General features: G+C 41.8%; 1 protein-coding gene across 3 annotated transcripts in view; it reads left to right on the top strand.

Annotated features, from left to right (window-relative positions):
* Positions 1 to 20,836, top strand: part of LOC129731005 (uncharacterized) — a 28,756-nt gene extending 7,920 nt beyond the window's left edge. The window contains exons 1-22 of one of the 3 annotated variants that reach the window (XM_055690706.1): positions 11,042 to 13,178; positions 13,233 to 14,476; positions 14,533 to 15,126; positions 15,181 to 17,689; positions 17,756 to 18,071; positions 18,153 to 18,223; positions 18,285 to 18,372; positions 18,457 to 18,546; positions 18,607 to 18,695; positions 18,780 to 18,869; positions 18,930 to 19,017; positions 19,102 to 19,191; positions 19,252 to 19,341; positions 19,426 to 19,515; positions 19,576 to 19,663; positions 19,748 to 19,837; positions 19,898 to 19,985; positions 20,070 to 20,159; positions 20,220 to 20,309; positions 20,394 to 20,483; positions 20,544 to 20,633; positions 20,718 to 20,836. In XM_055690706.1, the coding sequence (XP_055546681.1) occupies positions 12,956 to 13,178; positions 13,233 to 14,476; positions 14,533 to 15,126; positions 15,181 to 17,689; positions 17,756 to 18,060 (4,875 nt within the window). In that variant the 5' untranslated portion in view covers positions 11,042 to 12,955 and the 3' untranslated portion in view covers positions 18,061 to 18,071; positions 18,153 to 18,223; positions 18,285 to 18,372; ... (13 more) ...; positions 20,544 to 20,633; positions 20,718 to 20,836. Of the gene's footprint in view, positions 1 to 11,041; positions 13,179 to 13,232; positions 14,477 to 14,532; positions 15,127 to 15,180; positions 17,690 to 17,755; positions 18,072 to 18,152; positions 18,224 to 18,284; positions 18,373 to 18,456; positions 18,547 to 18,606; positions 18,696 to 18,779; positions 18,870 to 18,929; positions 19,018 to 19,101; positions 19,192 to 19,251; positions 19,342 to 19,425; positions 19,516 to 19,575; positions 19,664 to 19,747; positions 19,838 to 19,897; positions 19,986 to 20,069; positions 20,160 to 20,219; positions 20,310 to 20,393; positions 20,484 to 20,543; positions 20,634 to 20,717 lie in introns of those variants that run through there. The other 2 variants (XM_055690705.1, XM_055690704.1) reach the window with 2 other exon arrangements.
* The last annotated feature ends 1,061 nt before the right edge of the window (positions 20,837 to 21,897 follow it).

Raw genomic sequence — 21,897 nt, 5'->3', positions numbered from 1 at the left:
TTTTCGCTCCGTTCACTTTGTACGTTCGTTCGTAAGTTTTTATTTTCGCGTTGGAAACCGACGCTACGGTGAACCCTGACATGGGTAAATCGAAAACCGGTTCTAGTACGGGTAAACGGCCTCGACCTGGAAATGCCCCCGATTCGGCGGCTAAGAAGTTTTTGGCCAACAACAGATTTGCTGTCTTGGAAAACTCCACGGACCCCGAAATAGTGAAAAAAGAGAAAATTCCACCCTTCTATGTGAAAGGATTTCCAGAAGGTCTTCGTGAAGCAATTGTCTTTTACATCGAGAAAGGACTGAAATGCACTATCCGTATGTGCACTGACGGCTACAAACTGATGGTTCCGGCATTGAATCACTACAAGGCGGTGCAAGTAATACTGCAGCAGCGTAAGGTGGAATATTTCTCCCATGACATTGAAGCAGAAAAACCGCTCAAGGTTGTTCTCCGTGGTCTTCCAGACAAGGAAATTGAAACTCTGTTAGAGGAACTGAAGGCAAATGGACTCAAGCCAATACAGATCCATAAGATGTCACGCCACAACAAGACTCGGAAGTACCGCGACCAATTGTACCTTATCAACCTGGAGAAAAATTCAACATGTTTGGCGGATTTGCAGTCCATTCGTGCCCTTTTCCACATCATTGTGGCCTGGGAGCGCTACAAACCAGTTCATTGAGATGTGACCCAATGTTCCAATTGCCTGTTGTTTGGACATGGGACTAAAAACTGCCATATGGTCTCCCGCTGCATCAAATGCGTACAAACGCACGCACCCGACGCCTGCCAATTGATGGAAACTGCCGATCCTGTCTGCGCAAATTGTGGAGCTGATCATAAGGCCACCAGTCGTACCTGCCCAAAGCGGGCGGAATTCATTGAGATCCGCAAAAGAGCCTCAACCAACAACCAACCCGGTCGGAGAAAAGTCCCAGTGCCAGTGAATAACGAACAAAATTTTCCAGTCATCACATCGCGACGTGCAATCCCAGTGCTTCCACCTCTCCCACTGAATAATCGGCTTACAACCTCGTTTGCCGATGTCGCAGCATCGAGCCGTTCCTCGCCTCCCCCGGGGCTCCCAGGGCTTACAACTCCTGCCACTGGAATGAAGTTTACCCGCACAGACGCCGAAGAAAACAACGCAGATTCCCTTCTCACTACAGAAGAGTTCGTGCACCTCCTGGCCGAAGCATTCGTAGCCCTTAGCACCTGTAAAACCAGAACTGAACAGCTGCAAGCAGCAGTTTCCATCCTCACCAAATATGGCCCGTGAATGCATCAACATCGCTAACTGGAACGCTTGCTAGTTAAAGAGCAAAGCCATCGAATTCGCTGATTTCCTCAACGAGCGGACTATCGACGTAGCTATCATCACCGAGACACATCTAAAACTTGGCGTCAACATCTACCTCCCCGACTTTCGAGTTGTTCGGCTCGATCGTACCCACTCAGCGGGTGGAGGCGTAGCCATCGCGTTGAGGAAGAACATCTGCTGTAAGCTGCTGCCCAGTTTCAACTTAAAAGTCATCGAAGCGGTTGGGGTCGGGGTTTCTACCCCTGTCGGCCCTATTATTATCATAGCCGCCTACTGTCCGTCGCAAGTCAGCTCAAGGAACGATTCATCCTCTAATCTGGAACAAGAGCTTACCAGACATCGGCAAAACTTCATCTTGGCTGGTGACCTCAATGCCAAACATCAAGCCTGGGGCAACACTCGAAGCAATCCAAATGGCAAAGTCGTCCACAATGACCTACAAGCATCTTCGTACATCATCCTGAGCCCTGACTCCCTCACCCGGTTGAGTCGCTCTGGTGTCCACTCGACCATCGATTTTTTCATCACCAACATGGCAAACCTTTCGAATCCGATCGTCTACCAGGAACTGAGCTCCGACCACTTTCCAGTGGTGGCCGAAGTGGGCTACTCCGCCAATCGATTTCGTGCTCGTCGTCGCAACTACCATCGTGCTGACTGGCCACGGTTCCAGCAGTTCATCGACGCCAACATCCGCTACAACATCGAGCTTGAATCGACGGACGACATCGATCAGTGCTTGCAGATCATCGACGAGGCTCTATCCTTAGCCCGTGACCAACACATCCCTGCTTCTGACCTGGTGAGTAACACTCTGAATCTAGACAGCCTAACTAAATCTTATATAAGACTTCGTAACACAACTAGGCGCCATTATCAACGTACTGGCCTGCCTCACTTAAAGTCTTACTGCAATCGTCTTAATAAAATCATTAAGGCCCGGTTGGTAGATCTCAGAAACAAAAGCTTTGAAAGTCATATTCGCTCTCTCCCAGATTGTGCAAACCCTCCTGGAAATTAACTAAACTTCTGAAAAACAAGCCGAGACCTGTCCCTCCTCTCTCCCATTCTGATCAACAAGCTGGCCAAGTTCAGCTAATAACACCAGCTGAAAAAGCTAATGCACTTGGCCAGCATTTCGTAAATTCTCACAATCTTGGTCGTTCCCTGGTGAGCCCCTTTGAGCCTGATGTGGCAGCTACAATGTCCAGAATCGCTGTGACCCCTCTAGTTGTCCCAGAGGAATCTATAATTTCTGCAGACGAGGTAATGGCAGCCATCAAATCATGTATTGAGCGTTGACTTCTTTCATCACCTCGCAAAGATCTTCAATAAGTGCTTGGAACTTGGCTACTTCCCGTCCCGTTGGAAGGTCGCCAAAGTTATCCCCATCCATAAACCTGGGAGGAATCCCACTGACGCTAAAAGCTACCGGCCCATTAGCCTCCTTTCATCTATTTCGAAATTGTTCGAAAAACTGATTCTGAGACGTATACTAGAGTTTGCTGATCAGAACAACATCTTCCTTAGAGAGCAATTTGGGTTCAGGATGGGGCACTCCACTGTGCACCAGCTCACCCGGGTAACGAACATTATCAGGCGGAACAAGTCTGTTTCCAAAACAACTGCCATGGCGTTGTTGGACGTTGAGAAAGCGTTTGACAACGTCTGGCACGATGGTCTTGTTTATAAGCTGCATCGGTGCAACTTCCCGATCTTCCTTGTGAAAATCATCAAAAATTATCTGTCGGGTAGATCATTTAGGGTCTGCTTGAACAACTCCCAGTCTGATACATTTATTGTTGATGCTGGGGTCCCCCAGGGTAGCCTCTTGGGTCCTATCCTCTTTAACATCTTTACGTCAGACGTTCCTCCCCTTCTGGATGGTGGTGTACTGTCCATGTTCGCGGACGACACTGCCATCATGTACAAAGGGCGAGTGATCCGTTCGCTGACTAGAAAACTTCAAGCAGGCCTGGATGTTCTATCCGGTTTCTTCAACAACTGGAAGATTTGCATCAATGCGGCTAAAACACAGGCCATCTTATTTCCCCACTCAAACTCACGTCGACTTGTTCCGCCTGACGCCGTCAGGCTTAAAATTAATAATTCACCCATCGAATGGTCGAGAGAGGTGGGATACCTCGGTCTTGTTCTGGACAGCAAGCTTATATTCAGATCACTTGTGGAAAAAACATCAATCAAAGGCAACATCCTAATTAAATCTCTATACCCACTGATAAACAGAAAATCCAAACTGTCGCTGAAGAACAAGCTTGCTGTCCATAAAATGATTATCCTGCCAGTATTAGAATACGGTTTGCCAATCTGGAAGAGTTGTACCAAGTATCACCATGATAAATTACAGGTTATCCAAAATAAGATCCTAAGGATGATCCTTAACAGTCCTCCAAGAACGCGTAATTCTGAGATCCACCAACTAGCCGGTCTAGATACACTTTTGGTGCGCAAACAGGCAATTCTGTCTAGATTCAGGGATGCTTGCCAGAGGTCAATTCACGAGGCAATTCGATCTTTGTCAATTTAGTTTTTAAGATAGTATTAGTTAGGTAGGTTATTCAATTTTATTTAAATTCATAAACTTACCGTGCCATTAAGGCAAAGATGTAAAATTAATCTTCAAGATAATTTAAAAAACCAATCCAAATGCACTACTACGAACTAAGATGACGAGCCTTTAGGGCTGACCAATTATCCTGTCATAAATTATACCTCTGTAAACAATTTCAAAAATAAAAGACAATTCAGCAGCAGCGGAACCGCTCATAATAGTTCTAGACAGCGACAACAGCAGTCGTCCTTCCTTAGCAGCAGCACTAGCTCTGTGGTTGGTCACCACGTCTCAGGAGCAGCGCGGTTTTTCTCAGCGTGTGTACAGCGACAACAGCAGTCGTCCTTCCTTTGCAGCAGCAATAGCCCTGTGGTTGGTCACCACGTCTCAGGAGCAGCGCGGTTTTGACGTTGACTAACGTCTATATCGAAGTTAGTCCCCTGAATTTAAAAATCTAGTAATTCAACCAGGGAAAACCAGAGAAAAGTGGTCAGGTTTTGAGCGCTTATTTTGCAGTCATCTATAATCAGGTTTTCGAGGTTTTGGCATCAATCGATCAGAAATTCTTTTACGGTTAAATTTATGTAACAAAAACAAACTATTGTTTGAGATACACTATTGAAAAATTGGTAATTAATATCGATTGTCTAAATCATACCGCGCAGCCAATCACTACCTCTCTTCCCAAGCACAGTCGACACTAACGGATACAATCGATCTGACTTTGTTGTTATTGTTGTTGTCACTTTCTGTTTCCGATGTTTATGCTGCTGCTAGCGGAAAAAACCTTGCAAATATGCATCTTTTTGTTGGTGTTAATTTTACGACAGCGGCCGGCGCCCCATCATTCTGATTCCAAAACCGCACCAGTGACATGCGGACGCTAGGTGATAGCAGCTGAAAGGAGGAAATACAAAATAGTACCGGTCATCTCGTGCCGGTTTCACCCGTAATGCTGGTGGCTTTAGTAGTAAATGGCTACTGCAAAACACTTAAATGGCTGGAATTCTGGACGGACTAACCAGGAAACTATAATCGGCAACTGGCACCTTTTGGTGCCTCGAAATTTTGGTACAGAAGCGGCTAATTGAATTTTCTGTTTTACCAAATGATGCTGCTAGCGGAAAAAACCTTGCAAAAATGCATGTTTGTGTTGGTGTTAATATTATGACAGCGGCCGGCGCAGCTTTCAAGAAACATTTGTCTCTTCCATTCCATAATTTATGTAGCCCATCCCTCTTTTAATTTATCTGACGAAGCCTTGGTATAAAACGTACCGTTCGAACATTTCACCCCATCAGTTTCATTACTAAACCGTACCGGCTACATACGGACGCTATCTTGAAAGAATTCTGGACGGACTGACCAAAAACATGGATATATTCGGCACCTGGCCCCTTTTGGTGCCTCGAAATTTTGTTACAGAAGCGGCTAATTGAATTTTCTGTTTTATTACAAAATGCTGCTGCTAGCGGAAAAAACCTTGCAAATATGCATCTTTTTGTTGGTGTTAATTTTACGACAGCGGCCGGCGCCCCATCATTCTGATTCCAAAACCGCACCAGTGACATGCGGACGCTAGGTGATAGCAGCTGAAAGGAGGAAATACAAAATAGTACCGGTCATCTCGTGCCGGTTTCACCCGTTATGCTGGTGGCTCTTAGTAGATTAACCAGAAAACAACAATGTAATCGGCAACTGGCACCTTTTGGTGCCTCTAAATTTTGTTACAGAAGCGGCAAATTGAATTTTCTGTTTTACCAAATGCTGCTGCTAGCGGAAAAAACCTTGCAAAAATGCATGTTTGTGTTGGTGTTAATATTATGACAGCGGCCGGCGCAGCTTTCAAGAAACATTTGTCTCTTCCATTCCATAATTTATGTAGCCCATCCCTCTTTTAATTTATCTGACGAAGCCTTGGTATAAAACGTACCGTTCGAACATTTCACCCCATCAGTTTCATTACTAAACCGTACCGGCTACATACGGACGCTATCTTGAAAGAATTCTGGACGGACTGACCAAAAACATGGATATATTCGGCACCTGGCCCCTTTTGGTGCCTCGAAATTTTGTTACAGAAGCGGCTAATTGAATTTTCTGTTTTATTACAAAATGCTGCTGCTAGCGGAAAAAACCTTGCAAATATGCACGAAGCCTTGGTATAAAACGTACCGTTCGAACATTTCACCCCATCAGTTTCATTACTAAACCTTACCGGCTACATACGGACGCTATCTTGAAAGAATTCTGGACGGACTGACCAAAAACATGGATATATTCGGCACCTGGCCCCTTTTGGTGCCTCGAAATTTTGTTACAGAAGCGGCTAATTGAATTTTCTGTTTTATTACAAAATGCTGCTGCTAGCGGAAAAAACCTTGCAAATATGCATCTTTTTGTTGGTGTTAATTTTACGACAGCGGCCGGCGCCCCATCATTCTGATTCCAAAACCGCACCAGTGACATGCGGACGCTAGGTGATAGCAGCTGAAAGGAGGAAATACAAAATAGTACCGGTCATCTCGTGCCGGTTTCACCCGTTATGCTGGTGGCTCTTAGTAGATTAACCAGAAAACAACAATGTAATCGGCAACTGGCACCTTTTGGTGCCTCTAAATTTTGTTACAGAAGCGGCAAATTGAATTTTCTGTTTTACCAAATGCTGCTGCTAGCGGAAAAAACCTTGCAAAAATGCATGTTTGTGTTGGTGTTAATATTATGACAGCGGCCGGCGCAGCTTTCAAGAAACATTTGTCTCTTCCATTCCATAATTTATGTAGCCCATCCCTCTTTTAATTTATCTGACGAAGCCTTGGTATAAAACGTACCGTTCGAACATTTCACCCCATCAGTTTCATTACTAAACCGTACCGGCTACATACGGACGCTATCTTGAAAGAATTCTGGACGGACTGACCAAAAACATGGATATATTCGGCACCTGGCCCCTTTTGGTGCCTCGAAATTTTGTTACAGAAGCGGCTAATTGAATTTTCTGTTTTATTACAAAATGCTGCTGCTAGCGGAAAAAACCTTGCAAATATGCACGAAGCCTTGGTATAAAACGTACCGTTCGAACATTTCACCCCATCAGTTTCATTACTAAACCGTACCGGCTACATACGGACGCTATCTTGAAAGAATTCTGGACGGACTGACCAAAAACATGGATATATTCGGCACCTGGCCCCTTTTGGTGCCTCGAAATTTTGTTACAGAAGCGGCTAATTGAATTTTCTGTTTTATTACAAAATGCTGCTGCTAGCGGAAAAAACCTTGCAAATATGCATCTTTTTGTTGGTGTTAATTTTACGACAGCGGCCGGCGCCCCATCATTCTGATTCCAAAACCGCACCAGTGACATGCGGACGCTAGGTGATAGCAGCTGAAAGGAGGAAATACAAAATAGTACCGGTCATCTCGTGCCGGTTTCACCCGTTATGCTGGTGGCTCTTAGTAGATTAACCAGAAAACAACAATGTAATCGGCAACTGGCACCTTTTGGTGCCTCTAAATTTTGTTACAGAAGCGGCAAATTGAATTTTCTGTTTTACCAAATGCTGCTGCTAGCGGAAAAAACCTTGCAAAAATGCATGTTTGTGTTGGTGTTAATATTATGACAGCGGCCGGCGCAGCTTTCAAGAAACATTTGTCTCTTCCATTCCATAATTTATGTAGCCCATCCCTCTTTTAATTTATCTGACGAAGCCTTGGTATAAAACGTACCGTTCGAACATTTCACCCCATCAGTTTCATTACTAAACCGTACCGGCTACATACGGACGCTATCTTGAAAGAATTCTGGACGGACTGACCAAAAACATGGATATATTCGGCACCTGGCCCCTTTTGGTGCCTCGAAATTTTGTTACAGAAGCGGCTAATTGAATTTTCTGTTTTATTACAAAATGCTGCTGCTAGCGGAAAAAACCTTGCAAATATGCATCTTTTTGTTGGTGTTAATTTTACGACAGCGGCCGGCGCCCCATCATTCTGATTCCAAAACCGCACCAGTGACATGCGGACGCTAGGTGATAGCAGCTGAAAGGAGGAAATACAATATAGTACCGGTCATCTCGTGCCGGTTTCACCCGTAATGCTGGTGGCTTTAGTAGTAAATGGCTACTGCAAAACACTTAAATGGCTGGAATTCTGGACGGACTAACCAGGAAACAATAATCGGCAACTGGCACCTTTTGGTGCCTCTAAATTTTGTTACAGAAGCGGCAAATTGAATTTTCTGTTTTACCAAATGATGCTGCTAGCGGAAAAAACCTTGCAAAAATGCATGTTTGTGTTGGTGTTAATATTATGACAGCGGCCGGCGCAGCTTTCAAGAAACATTTGTCTCTTCCATTCCATAATTTATGTAGCCCATCCCTCTTTTAATTTATCTGACGAAGCCTTGGTATAAAACGTACCGTTCGAACATTTCACCCCATCAGTTTCATTACTAAACCGTACCGGCTACATACGGACGCTATCTTGAAAGAATTCTGGACGGACTGACCAAAAACATGGATATATTCGGCACCTGGCCCCTTTTGGTGCCTCGAAATTTTGTTACAGAAGCGGCTAATTGAATTTTCTGTTTTATTACAAAATGCTGCTGCTAGCGGAAAAAACCTTGCAAATATGCATCTTTTTGTTGGTGTTAATTTTACGACAGCGGCCGGCGCCCCATAATTCTGATTCCAAAACCGCACCAGTGACATGCGGACGCTAGGTGATAGCAGCTGAAAGGAGGAAATACAAAATAGTACCGGTCATCTCGTGCCGGTTTCACCCGTAATGCTGGTGGCTTTAGTAGTAAATGGCTACTGCAAAACACTTAAATGGCTGGAATTCTGGACGGACTAACCAGGAAACTATAATCGGCAACTGGCACCTTTTGGTGCCTCGAAATTTTGGTACAGAAGCGGCTAATTGAATTTTCTGTTTTACCAAATGATGCTGCTAGCGGAAAAAACCTTGCAAAAATGCATGTTTGTGTTGGTGTTAATATTATGACAGCGGCCGGCGCAGCTTTCAAGAAACATTTGTCTCTTCCATTCCATAATTTATGTAGCCCATCCCTCTTTTAATTTATCTGACGAAGCCTTGGTATAAAACGTACCGTTCGAACATTTCACCCCATCAGTTTCATTACTAAACCGTACCGGCTACATACGGACGCTATCTTGAAAGAATTCTGGACGGACTGACCAAAAACATGGATATATTCGGCACCTGGCCCCTTTTGGTGCCTCGAAATTTTGTTACAGAAGCGGCTAATTGAATTTTCTGTTTTATTACAAAATGCTGCTGCTAGCGGAAAAAACCTTGCAAATATGCATCTTTTTGTTGGTGTTAATTTTACGACAGCGGCCGGCGCCCCATCATTCTGATTCCAAAACCGCACCAGTGACATGCGGACGCTAGGTGATAGCAGCTGAAAGGAGGAAATACAAAATAGTACCGGTCATCTCGTGCCGGTTTCACCCGTTATGCTGGTGGCTCTTAGTAGATTAACCAGAAAACAACAATGTAATCGGCAACTGGCACCTTTTGGTGCCTCTAAATTTTGTTACAGAAGCGGCAAATTGAATTTTCTGTTTTACCAAATGCTGCTGCTAGCGGAAAAAACCTTGCAAAAATGCATGTTTGTGTTGGTGTTAATATTATGACAGCGGCCGGCGCAGCTTTCAAGAAACATTTGTCTCTTCCATTCCATAATTTATGTAGCCCATCCCTCTTTTAATTTATCTGACGAAGCCTTGGTATAAAACGTACCGTTCGAACATTTCACCCCATCAGTTTCATTACTAAACCGTACCGGCTACATACGGACGCTATCTTGAAAGAATTCTGGACGGACTGACCAAAAACATGGATATATTCGGCACCTGGCCCCTTTTGGTGCCTCGAAATTTTGTTACAGAAGCGGCTAATTGAATTTTCTGTTTTATTACAAAATGCTGCTGCTAGCGGAAAAAACCTTGCAAATATGCATCTTTTTGTTGGTGTTAATTTTACGACAGCGGCCGGCGCCCCATCATTCTGATTCCAAAACCGCACCAGTGACATGCGGACGCTAGGTGATAGCAGCTGAAAGGAGGAAATACAATATAGTACCGGTCATCTCGTGCCGGTTTCACCCGTAATGCTGGTGGCTTTAGTAGTAAATGGCTACTGCAAAACACTTAAATGGCTGGAATTCTGGACGGACTAACCAGGAAACTATAATCGGCAACTGGCACCTTTTGGTGCCTCTAAATTTTGTTACAGAAGCGGCAAATTGAATTTTCTGTTTTACCAAATGCTGCTGCTAGCGGAAAAAACCTTGCAAAAATGCATGTTTGTGTTGGTGTTAATATTATGACAGCGGCCGGCGCAGCTTTCAAGAAACATTTGTCTCTTCCATTCCATAATTTATGTAGCCCATCCCTCTTTTAATTTATCTGACGAAGCCTTGGTATAAAACGTACCGTTCGAACATTTCACCCCATCAGTTTCATTACTAAACCGTACCGGTTACATACGGACGCTATCTTGAAAGAATTCTGGACGGACTGACCAAAAACATGGATATATTCGGCACCTGGCCCCTTTTGGTGCCTCGAAATTTTGTTACAGAAGCGGCTAATTGAATTTTCTGTTTTATTACAAAATGCTGCTGCTAGCGGAAAAAACCTTGCAAATATGCATCTTTTTGTTGGTGTTAATTTTACGACAGCGGCCGGCGCCCCATCATTCTGATTCCAAAACCGCACCAGTGACATGCGGACGCTAGGTGATAGCAGCTGAAAGGAGGAAATACAAAATAGTACCGGTCATCTCGTGCCGGTTTCACCCGTAATGCTGGTGGCTTTAGTAGTAAATGGCTACTGCAAAACACTTAAATGGCTGGAATTCTGGACGGACTAACCAGGAAACTATAATCGGCAACTGGCACCTTTTGGTGCCTCGAAATTTTGGTACAGAAGCGGCTAATTGAATTTTCTGTTTTACCAAATGATGCTGCTAGCGGAAAAAACCTTGCAAAAATGCATGTTTGTGTTGGTGTTAATATTATGACAGCGGCCGGCGCAGCTTTCAAGGAACATTTGTCTCTTCCATTCCATAATTTATGTAGCCCATCCCTCTTTTAATTTATCTGACGAAGCCTTGGTATAAAACGTACCGTTCGAACATTTCACCCCATCATTTTGATTCCAAAACCGCACCAGTGACATACGGACGATACGGATTTTTGTTATAAAGGTTTACAGCTATAGTAATTTGCTAGCAGTTTCGTCTAGTGCTAAAACGAACATATTGAGAATCTTCGCAATGTCTCGACACATGAACATGATCTATAAGCGCAATTCTCGGAAGCGTGCGAAGGATCGGCAGAAGACGATTTCTCCGAAGGTACGAAGAACGATTGCTGGGCAAGAACGAGATCAAGACGACATGCTAGGGGTTAGAGGTAATACGCTTTTAACTGATTGGGACGCTGGAGAAGGACCTTCGACTCGAGGTAGGAAATTCAATTCAGTTTATAATGAGGTCAGCAAGTTTTCACAACTGCATATACTTGTCGCTGTTATAACATGTTTTCAAGCATATAAATTTGATAATATCTATATTATACTCGGTTTTTGTACCTCTTATTCACAGTAAGGCAGTAATGTAGAGCTCTACTTACGGCTGTACATTGGCCTACCCGATCAAACGATTATAACAAACGGATAACACAAACATATCTGAACTTGATAGAAATAACAAAGCCTGTAATATTTTTGATATGCCAGAATGGTAAAAAGTACAAAATTATATCAAATTCTGTTACCATACACTTGAATGTTCAAAAGTGTGTTTTTCTAAAGCATATTTAAAACAAAACTTGTTATTCAATCAAGAAAATATTGTACATTCTAACTAATTCTGATCTTTTTCTGCCGAAAATCTACAAAACTTGCTATAATTTGTTATAATCAGTAAATGATTTTGATAGAAATTTTGATATTTTAACTATTAACGAGACCAAGCTTAGAACACAAGTTGATGCGAAAAGTGCGTTACAATATATCAAGATTTGTTATAATCCTGATATTTTTGACTGATCGGGTACGGCCGGGCGAATCGGTTCGCGCCGCTTTTCGCGTCTACTATGACAAAGGCCTAACTAAATTATAGAGTTACTATAAAGTGTATTATGCCATCCATTGTTCATAAACTTTACTGATAATAACCCACAACTCAAAAATTATAATTTTGAGAAAAACGCGTTGGAAAGTTATCTTTGAAAGTTTCGTTCAAACTTAAAAGAAAACTCGATTTCAAAATTATCAATCGTCATTCAACTTTCTGTGTCTATTGTGTACATATTATGAGCACGTTGCAGTAGTTTCAACCGTGTTTTAATTTTAACTACCTTAATCACGAAATTTTGGTTCTAGCAGCAAAAGCATTTCTACTCACAATTCTGATTTTTTTTTTTTGTAAATTTTTGAACGGATTTTTGTGGAAACAAACTTAACAGTATTTGGCATAATGTTTATGTGTCAAAATTGTATATTCGTGTGAATTGTGTATTATAGATTTTCCTGCAGTGCATTCACATCATGATGGGCTAAGCCATGTGCAAAATGTCCGCGTTGGGCTTGTTGATAATTGTATTCCGGTCACGCAGTTTCATGATCTACCAACGGTCAATGCTGCGTCACCAGTACACAATTTGTTTGACAATTATCGCGAAACCATTCGTTCACCATGTTTTACTCAAGAAACTTCCACCGCTAATGTTGTACCCGTGCAATCCATAAGCTTTTTGCCTGTAGACACTTCGTTTCCTGAGCCATTGCATCAGAGTGAGTGTTAGATTATTTTCTTAAAAATTCAATTTACCTGTGGATAATATTTTTATGTAGCAATTCCCTCGCAACCACCGTCTCAAGTACAGCCCCGTTTCGAGCGAGCCACACGAGAGTTTGATAAACGATTCCTCGGAAACGAGTTTGGTCACCCTTGTGATGTGTGCGATAGGCTTTGGTTCTTAAACGACTTAAAGCCCACAAATAGTGCCGGAACGAATATGCTGGTGGCCACCAACGGTTTTGGCTCAGTTGAAGGGTTTTTAGCCTGCAACACATGTCGACAAAGTCTAAAACGAGGCGTAATCCCAACGTTGTCAAAATCAAACGGTTTTACCTACCCAAAATACCCGTCGAGCTTACCGGCATTAGATCCACTGACTGTGAGATTAATATCGCCACGGATCAACTTTATGCAACTTCGTCGGTTGCGTCACACAGCAGGTTTGTTTAATGCATTAAAGTTATTCCGAAAATAAATAATGGTTCGTATAACAGGTAGCCTGACGATAATTGGGCAGATTATTAATGTGCCAGTCGATGTTGCTCAGATGGTGAGCAAGCTCCCACGGCAACTAGATGATGATTGCGCCTTCAACGTGAATCTAAAGAAACACATGATTCACAAATCGAACTATCTGAGTGGATACGTGAAGAAGGCAGCTGTGAAAGCTTGGCTGAAATACCTCTTGCCTACTCCGCTCTACCGGCAGTATGGTATTGTACTGGATGAGGAAAATCTGACGGCTATCGGATCAGCACCGCAGCAACCTGGAACATCCCGGCGGATGAATACCATGGTTGATATAGAGGTCGTAGATGATTCAAACGAGACAGAATTGCTCATTGGCCAACAACATACATTGCTATGGGATGAAGATAAATGTTTGGAAATCGCTCCAGCACAAAATCGGACGCCGCTGTCTATTATTTACGATGAACATGCTGAAGAATTGTCTTTTCCGGATATTTATCTGGGCCATCCGCGTACATTTAATCCGGAAATCCACGTTACAGCCTTTATGATGGCAACCAGCGAGATACGCCGTCGTGATCGACGTGGTGCGAAACCCGAACACGTTTTATATGTAGGCATGAAAATTATGCGCTTGCGTGTTTCGGAAGGGTTGCGAAACACTTTTAAGTGTATGGGAACGACAAATATCACACGCGCACAGCTCAGCGATAAGCGGTTCCTGGAAACTTGTATCGAGCGGAATCTGTCGTTTCTTCAAAGCATTCCGAATTCAATCCAATATTGGATGAAGAGGAAACGGGACGTGTTCGCAATGATTCGACAGCTCGGTAAACCAACAATGTTTTTAACACTGAGTGCAAATGAAACTCGCTGGTCACATCTATTGAAAATTTTGTACAAGCTATCCAGTAGATACAGTGGCACAGATTTACACGACGTAATGCAACAGTTAACGGCACTACAACGAGCAACACTAGTGAGTGAAGACCCCGTAACATGTTGTATCTACTTCAATAAGATGGTCAATGTAATCATGCAACTGCTGTCGTCATCTAAATACAGTCCTTTTGGAGAATACAATGTTATAGACTATTTCAAAAGGATCGAATTTCAACATCGTGGTAGCCCTCACGCCCATATTTTGCTTTGGCTAAGAAACGACCCTCGTGAAAGCATTTCCGAGGAAATGCCGTTGACCATTCGTTTGATCGATCGACTTTGTTCCACAAGCGTTGAAGATCTGCCAGACTCATATGGCAATCAGGTAAGTTTGATGTTTTCAGAATAATTACCAGTAAAAATAATTTGAGTTTCTTATAGGTTCATAAACATACGTTCACATGTTTTAAACGCAATGAGAAGCAATGCCGGTTTAATATACCTTTTTGGCCAATGGATCAAACACGTGTGTTGATCCCAATCTCGTCCGATGATACTCGCCGTGATCAACTGAAACGACACTGTACAAAGCTACGTGAAGTGTTGGAAACCAAAGTTTTCGACACATTCGCAGAGTTTCTTGCTGACAACAACTGCACGTACGAGTATTATCTCGATGTGATTCGCTCTTCGCTAAACCGACCTACCGTCATGCTCAAGCGATCCATGACTCAATTATGGACAAATCCATTTAACTCTTGGATTGCTAAAACACTGAGTTCGAATATGGATATTCAATTCATTCTAGAGGAGTTCTCGTGTGCGGCTTATGTCGTTGAATATGTTAATAAATCGAATAGAGGCATAAGCAGTTTACATCGAGACCTCATAAAGCTTCAGTCTGTATATCCGGATGAAGATTATACAGGACTTTTGAAGAAGGTGAGCATCAAAATGCTAAATTCGGTGGAGCTGTGCGCACAAGAAGCTGCTTGGTATTTGCTCCGACAACCGATGTCAGAAAGTAGTCGCCAGGTATAACTCAATTGTTGTCTTTCATTCATAACGTTACTAAACACATTCTTACAGGTCGAATTTATACCAACGATGTGGCCCCATGAGCGGATAAAATCAAGAAAGTGTAACAAACAGATGGACGAGGATGGTATTGAAAGCGATTCTTCTGATGTTTGGAAGTTGAATATCGTCCAAAAATATGAAGCACGAGAAGAATTAGACGACATATGTTTGGCTGATTTTGCAGCCTATTACAATAAAGTAAGAGGTGCTGGTAATTCATACAAAATACGTTCCTTGCCCCGGGTGTTACGCTGGCGTAACTATGATATGTCGGAGCTTTCTGAATACAAACGAGAGATGGTACTTTTGTTCTGGCCCTTCAGAAACGAAGTGTGCGATATACTCGACAGCAACAAGTTCCTTCAGTTATACGAGGAAAACGAGGCTGCCATTCTTAGAAAGCTAAAGGAATACGATACTGAATTGAACCTAGAACGGACCGTTGAAGAGTACCTTCGAATTAATGCTGAAAATGATGAGCAACATGACACCGCAACCAGAAAACGTGATGAATATGCTCGAGCCATCATAATGGAACCGAATGATGACGATATCACGTATTTGCCAGTCGGACCCATGGCAGCTGTCGTTAAGCAGAGGACGAATGTGATGTCGAAGCAGGATTACTGTAACATGGTGCGTACAACTAATCCAGAGCAGAGGGATTTGATTCTGCAACTAATTCATAAGTTGCATAGTTTCGATGTGGATGAGAAACCGTTGCAGATATTTTTCACTGGACCGGCGGGATGCGGTAAGACGTTTACGCTTCGGATCTTGATGGAGACCGTAAACCGCTTCAGTCAGGCGCATAATAGCCAACACAACGCATATGTTGCATGTGCCTCAACGGGTAAAGCGGCCATTGCTATTGATGGAACTACGGTGCATTCAGCGTTCCGAATAACGATGTCACGAAGGCAGAGTTCAAAGCTGAGCTTTGAAGCTTTGCAACTATATCGCAATGCTTTTGCCAACGTGAGAGCTGTCATCATAGATGAAGTCAGCATGATTGGTGCTGACGTGCTTAATACCATCCACAGCCGCCTCCAGGAAATCACGGGGAATTATAACGATCCGTTCGGAGGAATGTCGATTGTCTTCTGTGGTGACCTGAGGCAACTACCTCCAGTAAACGCGCGGCCAGTTTACAAACCGTGTGCAAATTCAATGCACGGAGCTATACTCTGGCAGTCACTAGACTTCTTCCCGCTGGTGAGAGTCATGCGCCAGACTAATGAGCAATTCTCCACAATCCTTACCAAGATCGGAAACGGGGAACGGCTGGTCCCGGACGAGATTAAGCTAATTGAAAGTAGATTCCGAACAGCTGAGTGGTGCAAGCAGAATGTACCAGGTGCTATTCGCCTGTTTCATCGTAATGCTGACGTTGAACGCTACAATTCCGAAGCACTAACCGATCGAGATGCAGTGGACTGTGTGGCTGACGAGGTATACTCTGGATACAGGAACGCTTCGCAGTTGGCCAGCGCACGCACCAAAATGAATAAGATGAGTGTTGTGGAGACTGGAGGTTTGGGATACATATTGCGACTTGCCGTTGGAACGCCATACATGATCACTGTAAATGTTGATGTTGAGGATGGTATCGTAAATGGCGCTATCGGTGAACTACAATATGTGGAGCACACTGAAGACGATCTTCAGCAGCCAATCACCAAGCTTTGGATCAAATTTGAAAATGATTCTATAGGAAAGACATTAAGAGTCAAATCGAGGCCTCATGTGTGTTCTAAGCCTGGCGTACTTCAATCCAACTGGACTCCAATCAGCAAGCGATCGGCAAACATTTCGTTAGGCGCCAGCATTAAATGCAAGCGAATTCAATTCCCCGTGGTGAGCGCAAATGCTCTTACTGTACATAAATCTCAAGGTGGCACGTTTTCGGAAATTGTGTACGAATACGACAAGGGGCAAGAACAGCAGCTAGTGTATGTTGGGTTGTCCAGAGTAACAGCCATCGAAGGGCTTTATTTGACCAATGCCAAAGACATGTTTCAATTCTTCCACGCAAAAGGAACCGCTTCACCAAGAGCTCAGGATTTACGAACAGAACTGCAACGATTGTCCAACCACCAGTTGCGTACCATCGGGAAAGAGATTATTGACGCGATCCAGACTCATAACGTAGCTTGCAAAGTGATGAGTGTTAATGTGCAGAGTCTCAATGCACACTTATTAGATGTGACCTCTGACCAGGTACTGATCCGCGCAGATTTGCTAGCTCTCAGTGAAACATGGCTTGAAGATGACGCATTCGTTGAAATTGCTGGATTCAACTTGATTACTCAATCCAAACGTGCTGCTGTCAGAGCCGGCGGCGTGGCGATTTACCAGCGCATGGAACTGTTGACTGCTACTGCACACACCATCGAGAAACTTAGTGAACACCACGACGAGCAACTATTGATTGCAGACCACTATGGTGATATATGTGTAGCTGAGATCACTATTAGTAACACCAGAGTATTACTTTTCTGTGTGTACATTTCACCAGGTACTTTGCTATCGTTATAATTGTTTACTTTCATTGATTCATAAGGTATTTTCTTATTACTCGCAGATACTACGACCAAACAGAAGAAATTTTTCCTGACACGCAACCTTATGATGTACTCTCGAACAGATATGCCCATAGCTGTCACTGGGGACTTCAATATCGACATCTCCAAACAGGAGAATATTGAGTTTGTTGACTTCATGCAGAAGTATCTTCATTTGAATTTAGTTTCTGACCGTACTCAAGCAACAACATTAGGAGGCTCATGTTTAGATTTGACGTTCACAAGAAACCTCCGTTCCGAATGTATGAGGTACTGCTCGTATTTTTCATACCACAGGCCTATTCTATCTTTGCTGACAGTATGAATAAATATGTGGTAAGATAGCAAGCATAATTATTTTCAAAGAAACATAAAATAAATTACCCATTGTCTCTTAAAAAATTGTTATTTACACAGGACTTCAAAAAAATTTCAACCCGATTAAGCCATTGGAGACAAATAACATGGAAATACATAATCATTGCCCGGTAAGCTAGCAAGTACAATTGCATTACTTGCAACCAATTGATATCTTGTTACTTCTGGCAGATTTACACAGAACTCAAACATCGTTAAACGTCTTAACCCGATGGAGCCATTGGAGGCAAAGAATATGGCTATATATCGTAATATTATGGTGAGTTGGCAAATACATTTACATATTGATATAATTATCAATTGCATTACTATTAATCAATCAAAATCTTGTTTCTTCTGATAGATAAGCTTTGAACCTCGAAAATTTCGTTTTTGTCATGACCCGATTAAGCCGCTGAAGGCAAAGAACATGAAAACACATCGTCAGAACCCGGTAAGCTAGCAAGTACAATTGATTACTTGCAACCAATTAATATCTTGTTACTTCTGGCAGATTTATACAGAACTCAAACATCGTTAACCCCTCTTTACCCGATGGAGCCATTGGAGGCAAAGAATATGGCTATATATCGTAATATTATGGTGAGTTGGCAAACACATTTACATATTGATATAATTATCAATTGCGTTACTATTAACCAATCAAAATCTTGTTTCTTCTGATAGATAAGCTTTGAACCTCGAACATTTCGTTTTTGTCATGACCCGATTAAGCCGCTGAAGGCAAAGAACATGAAAACACATCGTCAGAACCCGGTAAGCTAGCAAGTACAATTGATTACTTGCAACCAATTAATATCTTGTTACTTCTGGCAGATTTATACAGAACTCAAACATCGTTAAACGTCTTAACCCGATGGAGCCATTGGAGGCAAAGAATATGGCTATATATCGTAATATTATGGTGAGTTGGCAAATACATTTACATATTGATATAATTATCAATTGCATTACTATTAATCAATCAAAATCTTGTTTCTTCTGATAGATAAGCTTTGAACCTCGAAAATTTCGTTTTTGTCATGACCCGATTAAGCCGCTGAAGGCAAAGAACATGAAAACACATCGTCAGAACCCGGTATGCTAGCAAGTACAATTGATTACTTGCAACCAATTAATATCTTGTTACTTCTGGCAGATTTATACAGAACTCAAACATCGTTAACCCCGTCTTTACCCGATGGAGCCATTGGAGGCAAAGAATATGGCTATATATCGTAATATTATGGTGAGTTGGCAAACACATTTACATATTGATATAATTATCAATTGCGTTACTATTAACCAATCAAAATCTTGTTTCTTCTGATAGATAAGCTTTGAACCTCGAACATTTCGTTTTTGTCATGACCCGATTAAGCCGCTGAAGGCAAAGAACATGAAAACACATCGTCAGAGCCCGGTAAGCTAGCAAGTACAATTGATTACTTGCAACCAATTAATATCTTGTTACTTCTGGCAGATTTAAACAGAACTCAAACATCGTTAACCGTCTTTACCCGATGGAGCCATTGGAGGCAAAGAATATGACTACATATCGTAATATTGTGGTGAGTTGGCAAATACATTCACATACTGATATAATAATCAATTGCATTACTATTAATCAATCAATATCTTGTTTCTTCTGATAGATATGCTTTGAACCTCGAAAATTCGGTTTTTGTCATGACCCGATTAAGCCGCTGAAGGCAAAGAACATGAAAACACATCGTCAGAACCCGGTAAGCTAGCAAGTACAATTGATTACTTGCAACCAATTAATATCTTGTTACTTCTGGCAGATTTATACAGAACTCAAACATCGTTAACCGTCTTTACCCGATGGAGCCATTGGAGGCAAAAAATATGACTACATATCGTAATATTGTGGTGAGTTGGCAAATACATTCACATACTGATATAATAATCAATTGCATTACTATTAATCAATCAATATCTTGTTTCTTCTGATAGATATGCTTTGAACCTCGAAAATTCGGTTTTTGTCATGACCCGATTAAGCCGCTGAAGGCAAAGAACATGAAAACACATCGTCAGAACCCGGTAAGCTAGCAAGTACAATTGATTACTTGCAACCAATTAATATCTTGTTACTTCTGGCAGATTTATACAGAACTCAAACATCGTTAACCCCGTCTTTACCCGATGGAGCCATTGGAGGCAAAGAATATGGCTATATATCGTAATATTATGGTGAGTTGGCAAACACATTTACATATTGATATAATTATCAATTGCATTACTATTAATCAATCAAAATCTTGTTTCTTCTGATAGATATGCTTTGAACCTCGAAAATTCGGTTTTTGTCATGACCCGATTAAGCCGCTGAAGGCAAAGAACATGAAAACACATCGTCAGAACCCGGTAAGCCAGCAAGTACAATTGATTACTTGCAACCAATTAATATCTTGTTACTTCTGGCAGATTTATACAGAACTCAAACATCGTTAACCCCGTCTTTACCCGATGGAGCCATTGGAGGCAAAGAATATGGCTATATATCGTAATATTATGGTGAGTTGGCAAACACATTTACATATTGATATAATTATCAATTGCGTTACTATTAACCAATCAAAATCTTGTTTCTTCTGATAGATTTGCACAGAACTTAGAAACATCTGTAAGCTTGCTAACCTAACAATGGAGCGAAACATCAGTTGGTATCAGAAATGTATATAGGTGTCTAACAAAGATTTTAATATCTCGAAATTTTACTCGGAGCCGATATTTATAACATACCACAGATCCTTACTGCTTAAGCCCGACCGATCAAACGATTTTCTTAGGATATATGAGCTCGATTTATTCTTGTTGAAATTATTGAAAGTATCTTAAGTTTTGGAAATATATTAATTTATATGCTGAGTCGAAGCGAATCATGCATGAAGTTCATTTACTGTCAAATTATTTTCCATCTGTGAATTTCCACTTAAATCGTTCTGGTCTCAAATACCAAATATGTTCGTAATTACTGTCTACTGAAATAGGAAGAATACATCGAATTTGTTAATTCTAATGTTTTTCTTGTTATTTTAAACTACGAACAAATGCTTTTCTAATTTGAATACCTGGGAAGCGGGGATGCCAATATAAATAAGGTTTCATACATATATGTCATTTATATTATTTATTAATTATTGTTCAAAGCGCTCTAATGTCAGCAAATAAGAAAGCACTGTTAGATGAAAAATATAGAGTCCTACGTCATGCGGTATGTATGAAATGACAGCGATTAAATAAGAGAGATCCATTCTTCTAGTATTCAGCATTCAGAAATGCACTGTTAGATAAAATTGCAACAAATACTGGAGTTGCAATTCCCTCTACTATTTGTTTTGATGGAATATAAGAAAATACGGTAGTCAACGTCATGCGGTCGTGTCTTGAATACCACCCTCCTACTTTTTCTCAGCGTGTGTCGCCAGACAGCCATAATTCCCCCCGTGTTGGGGCAGCATGAAGATTGCCATCAGGAAATCCAATTTTGGAAATCAAAATGCCTTTTTGAAGGCAAATAAACAAGTCATTGAAAGTTTTAATTTTTGTCAACGCAAGCAAGTATTCTGTGTTACATCCTAGCAATTTAAATTTGTCGCACCCGTCTTATTTACTGAATGTGAAATAGCTTCCACAGTGCATGTTGTCCGTGTATCTTAATTCCCCCAATGTTAGGGCAGCTCAAAGGTTGTAATTAGCAACCGATTTTGAACAGCAAAATGCTTTTTTGAAGGCAAATAAAAAATTAATTGAAGGTTAATAATTTTCTGGCATCAAT

Source organism: Wyeomyia smithii, chromosome 3, assembly GCF_029784165.1.
Source record: "Wyeomyia smithii strain HCP4-BCI-WySm-NY-G18 chromosome 3, ASM2978416v1, whole genome shotgun sequence".
Lineage (NCBI taxonomy): Eukaryota > Metazoa > Arthropoda > Insecta > Diptera > Culicidae > Wyeomyia > Wyeomyia smithii.
The sequence above is the reverse complement of the archived record's forward strand: the minus strand, read 5'-3'. Positions and strand labels throughout refer to the sequence as shown.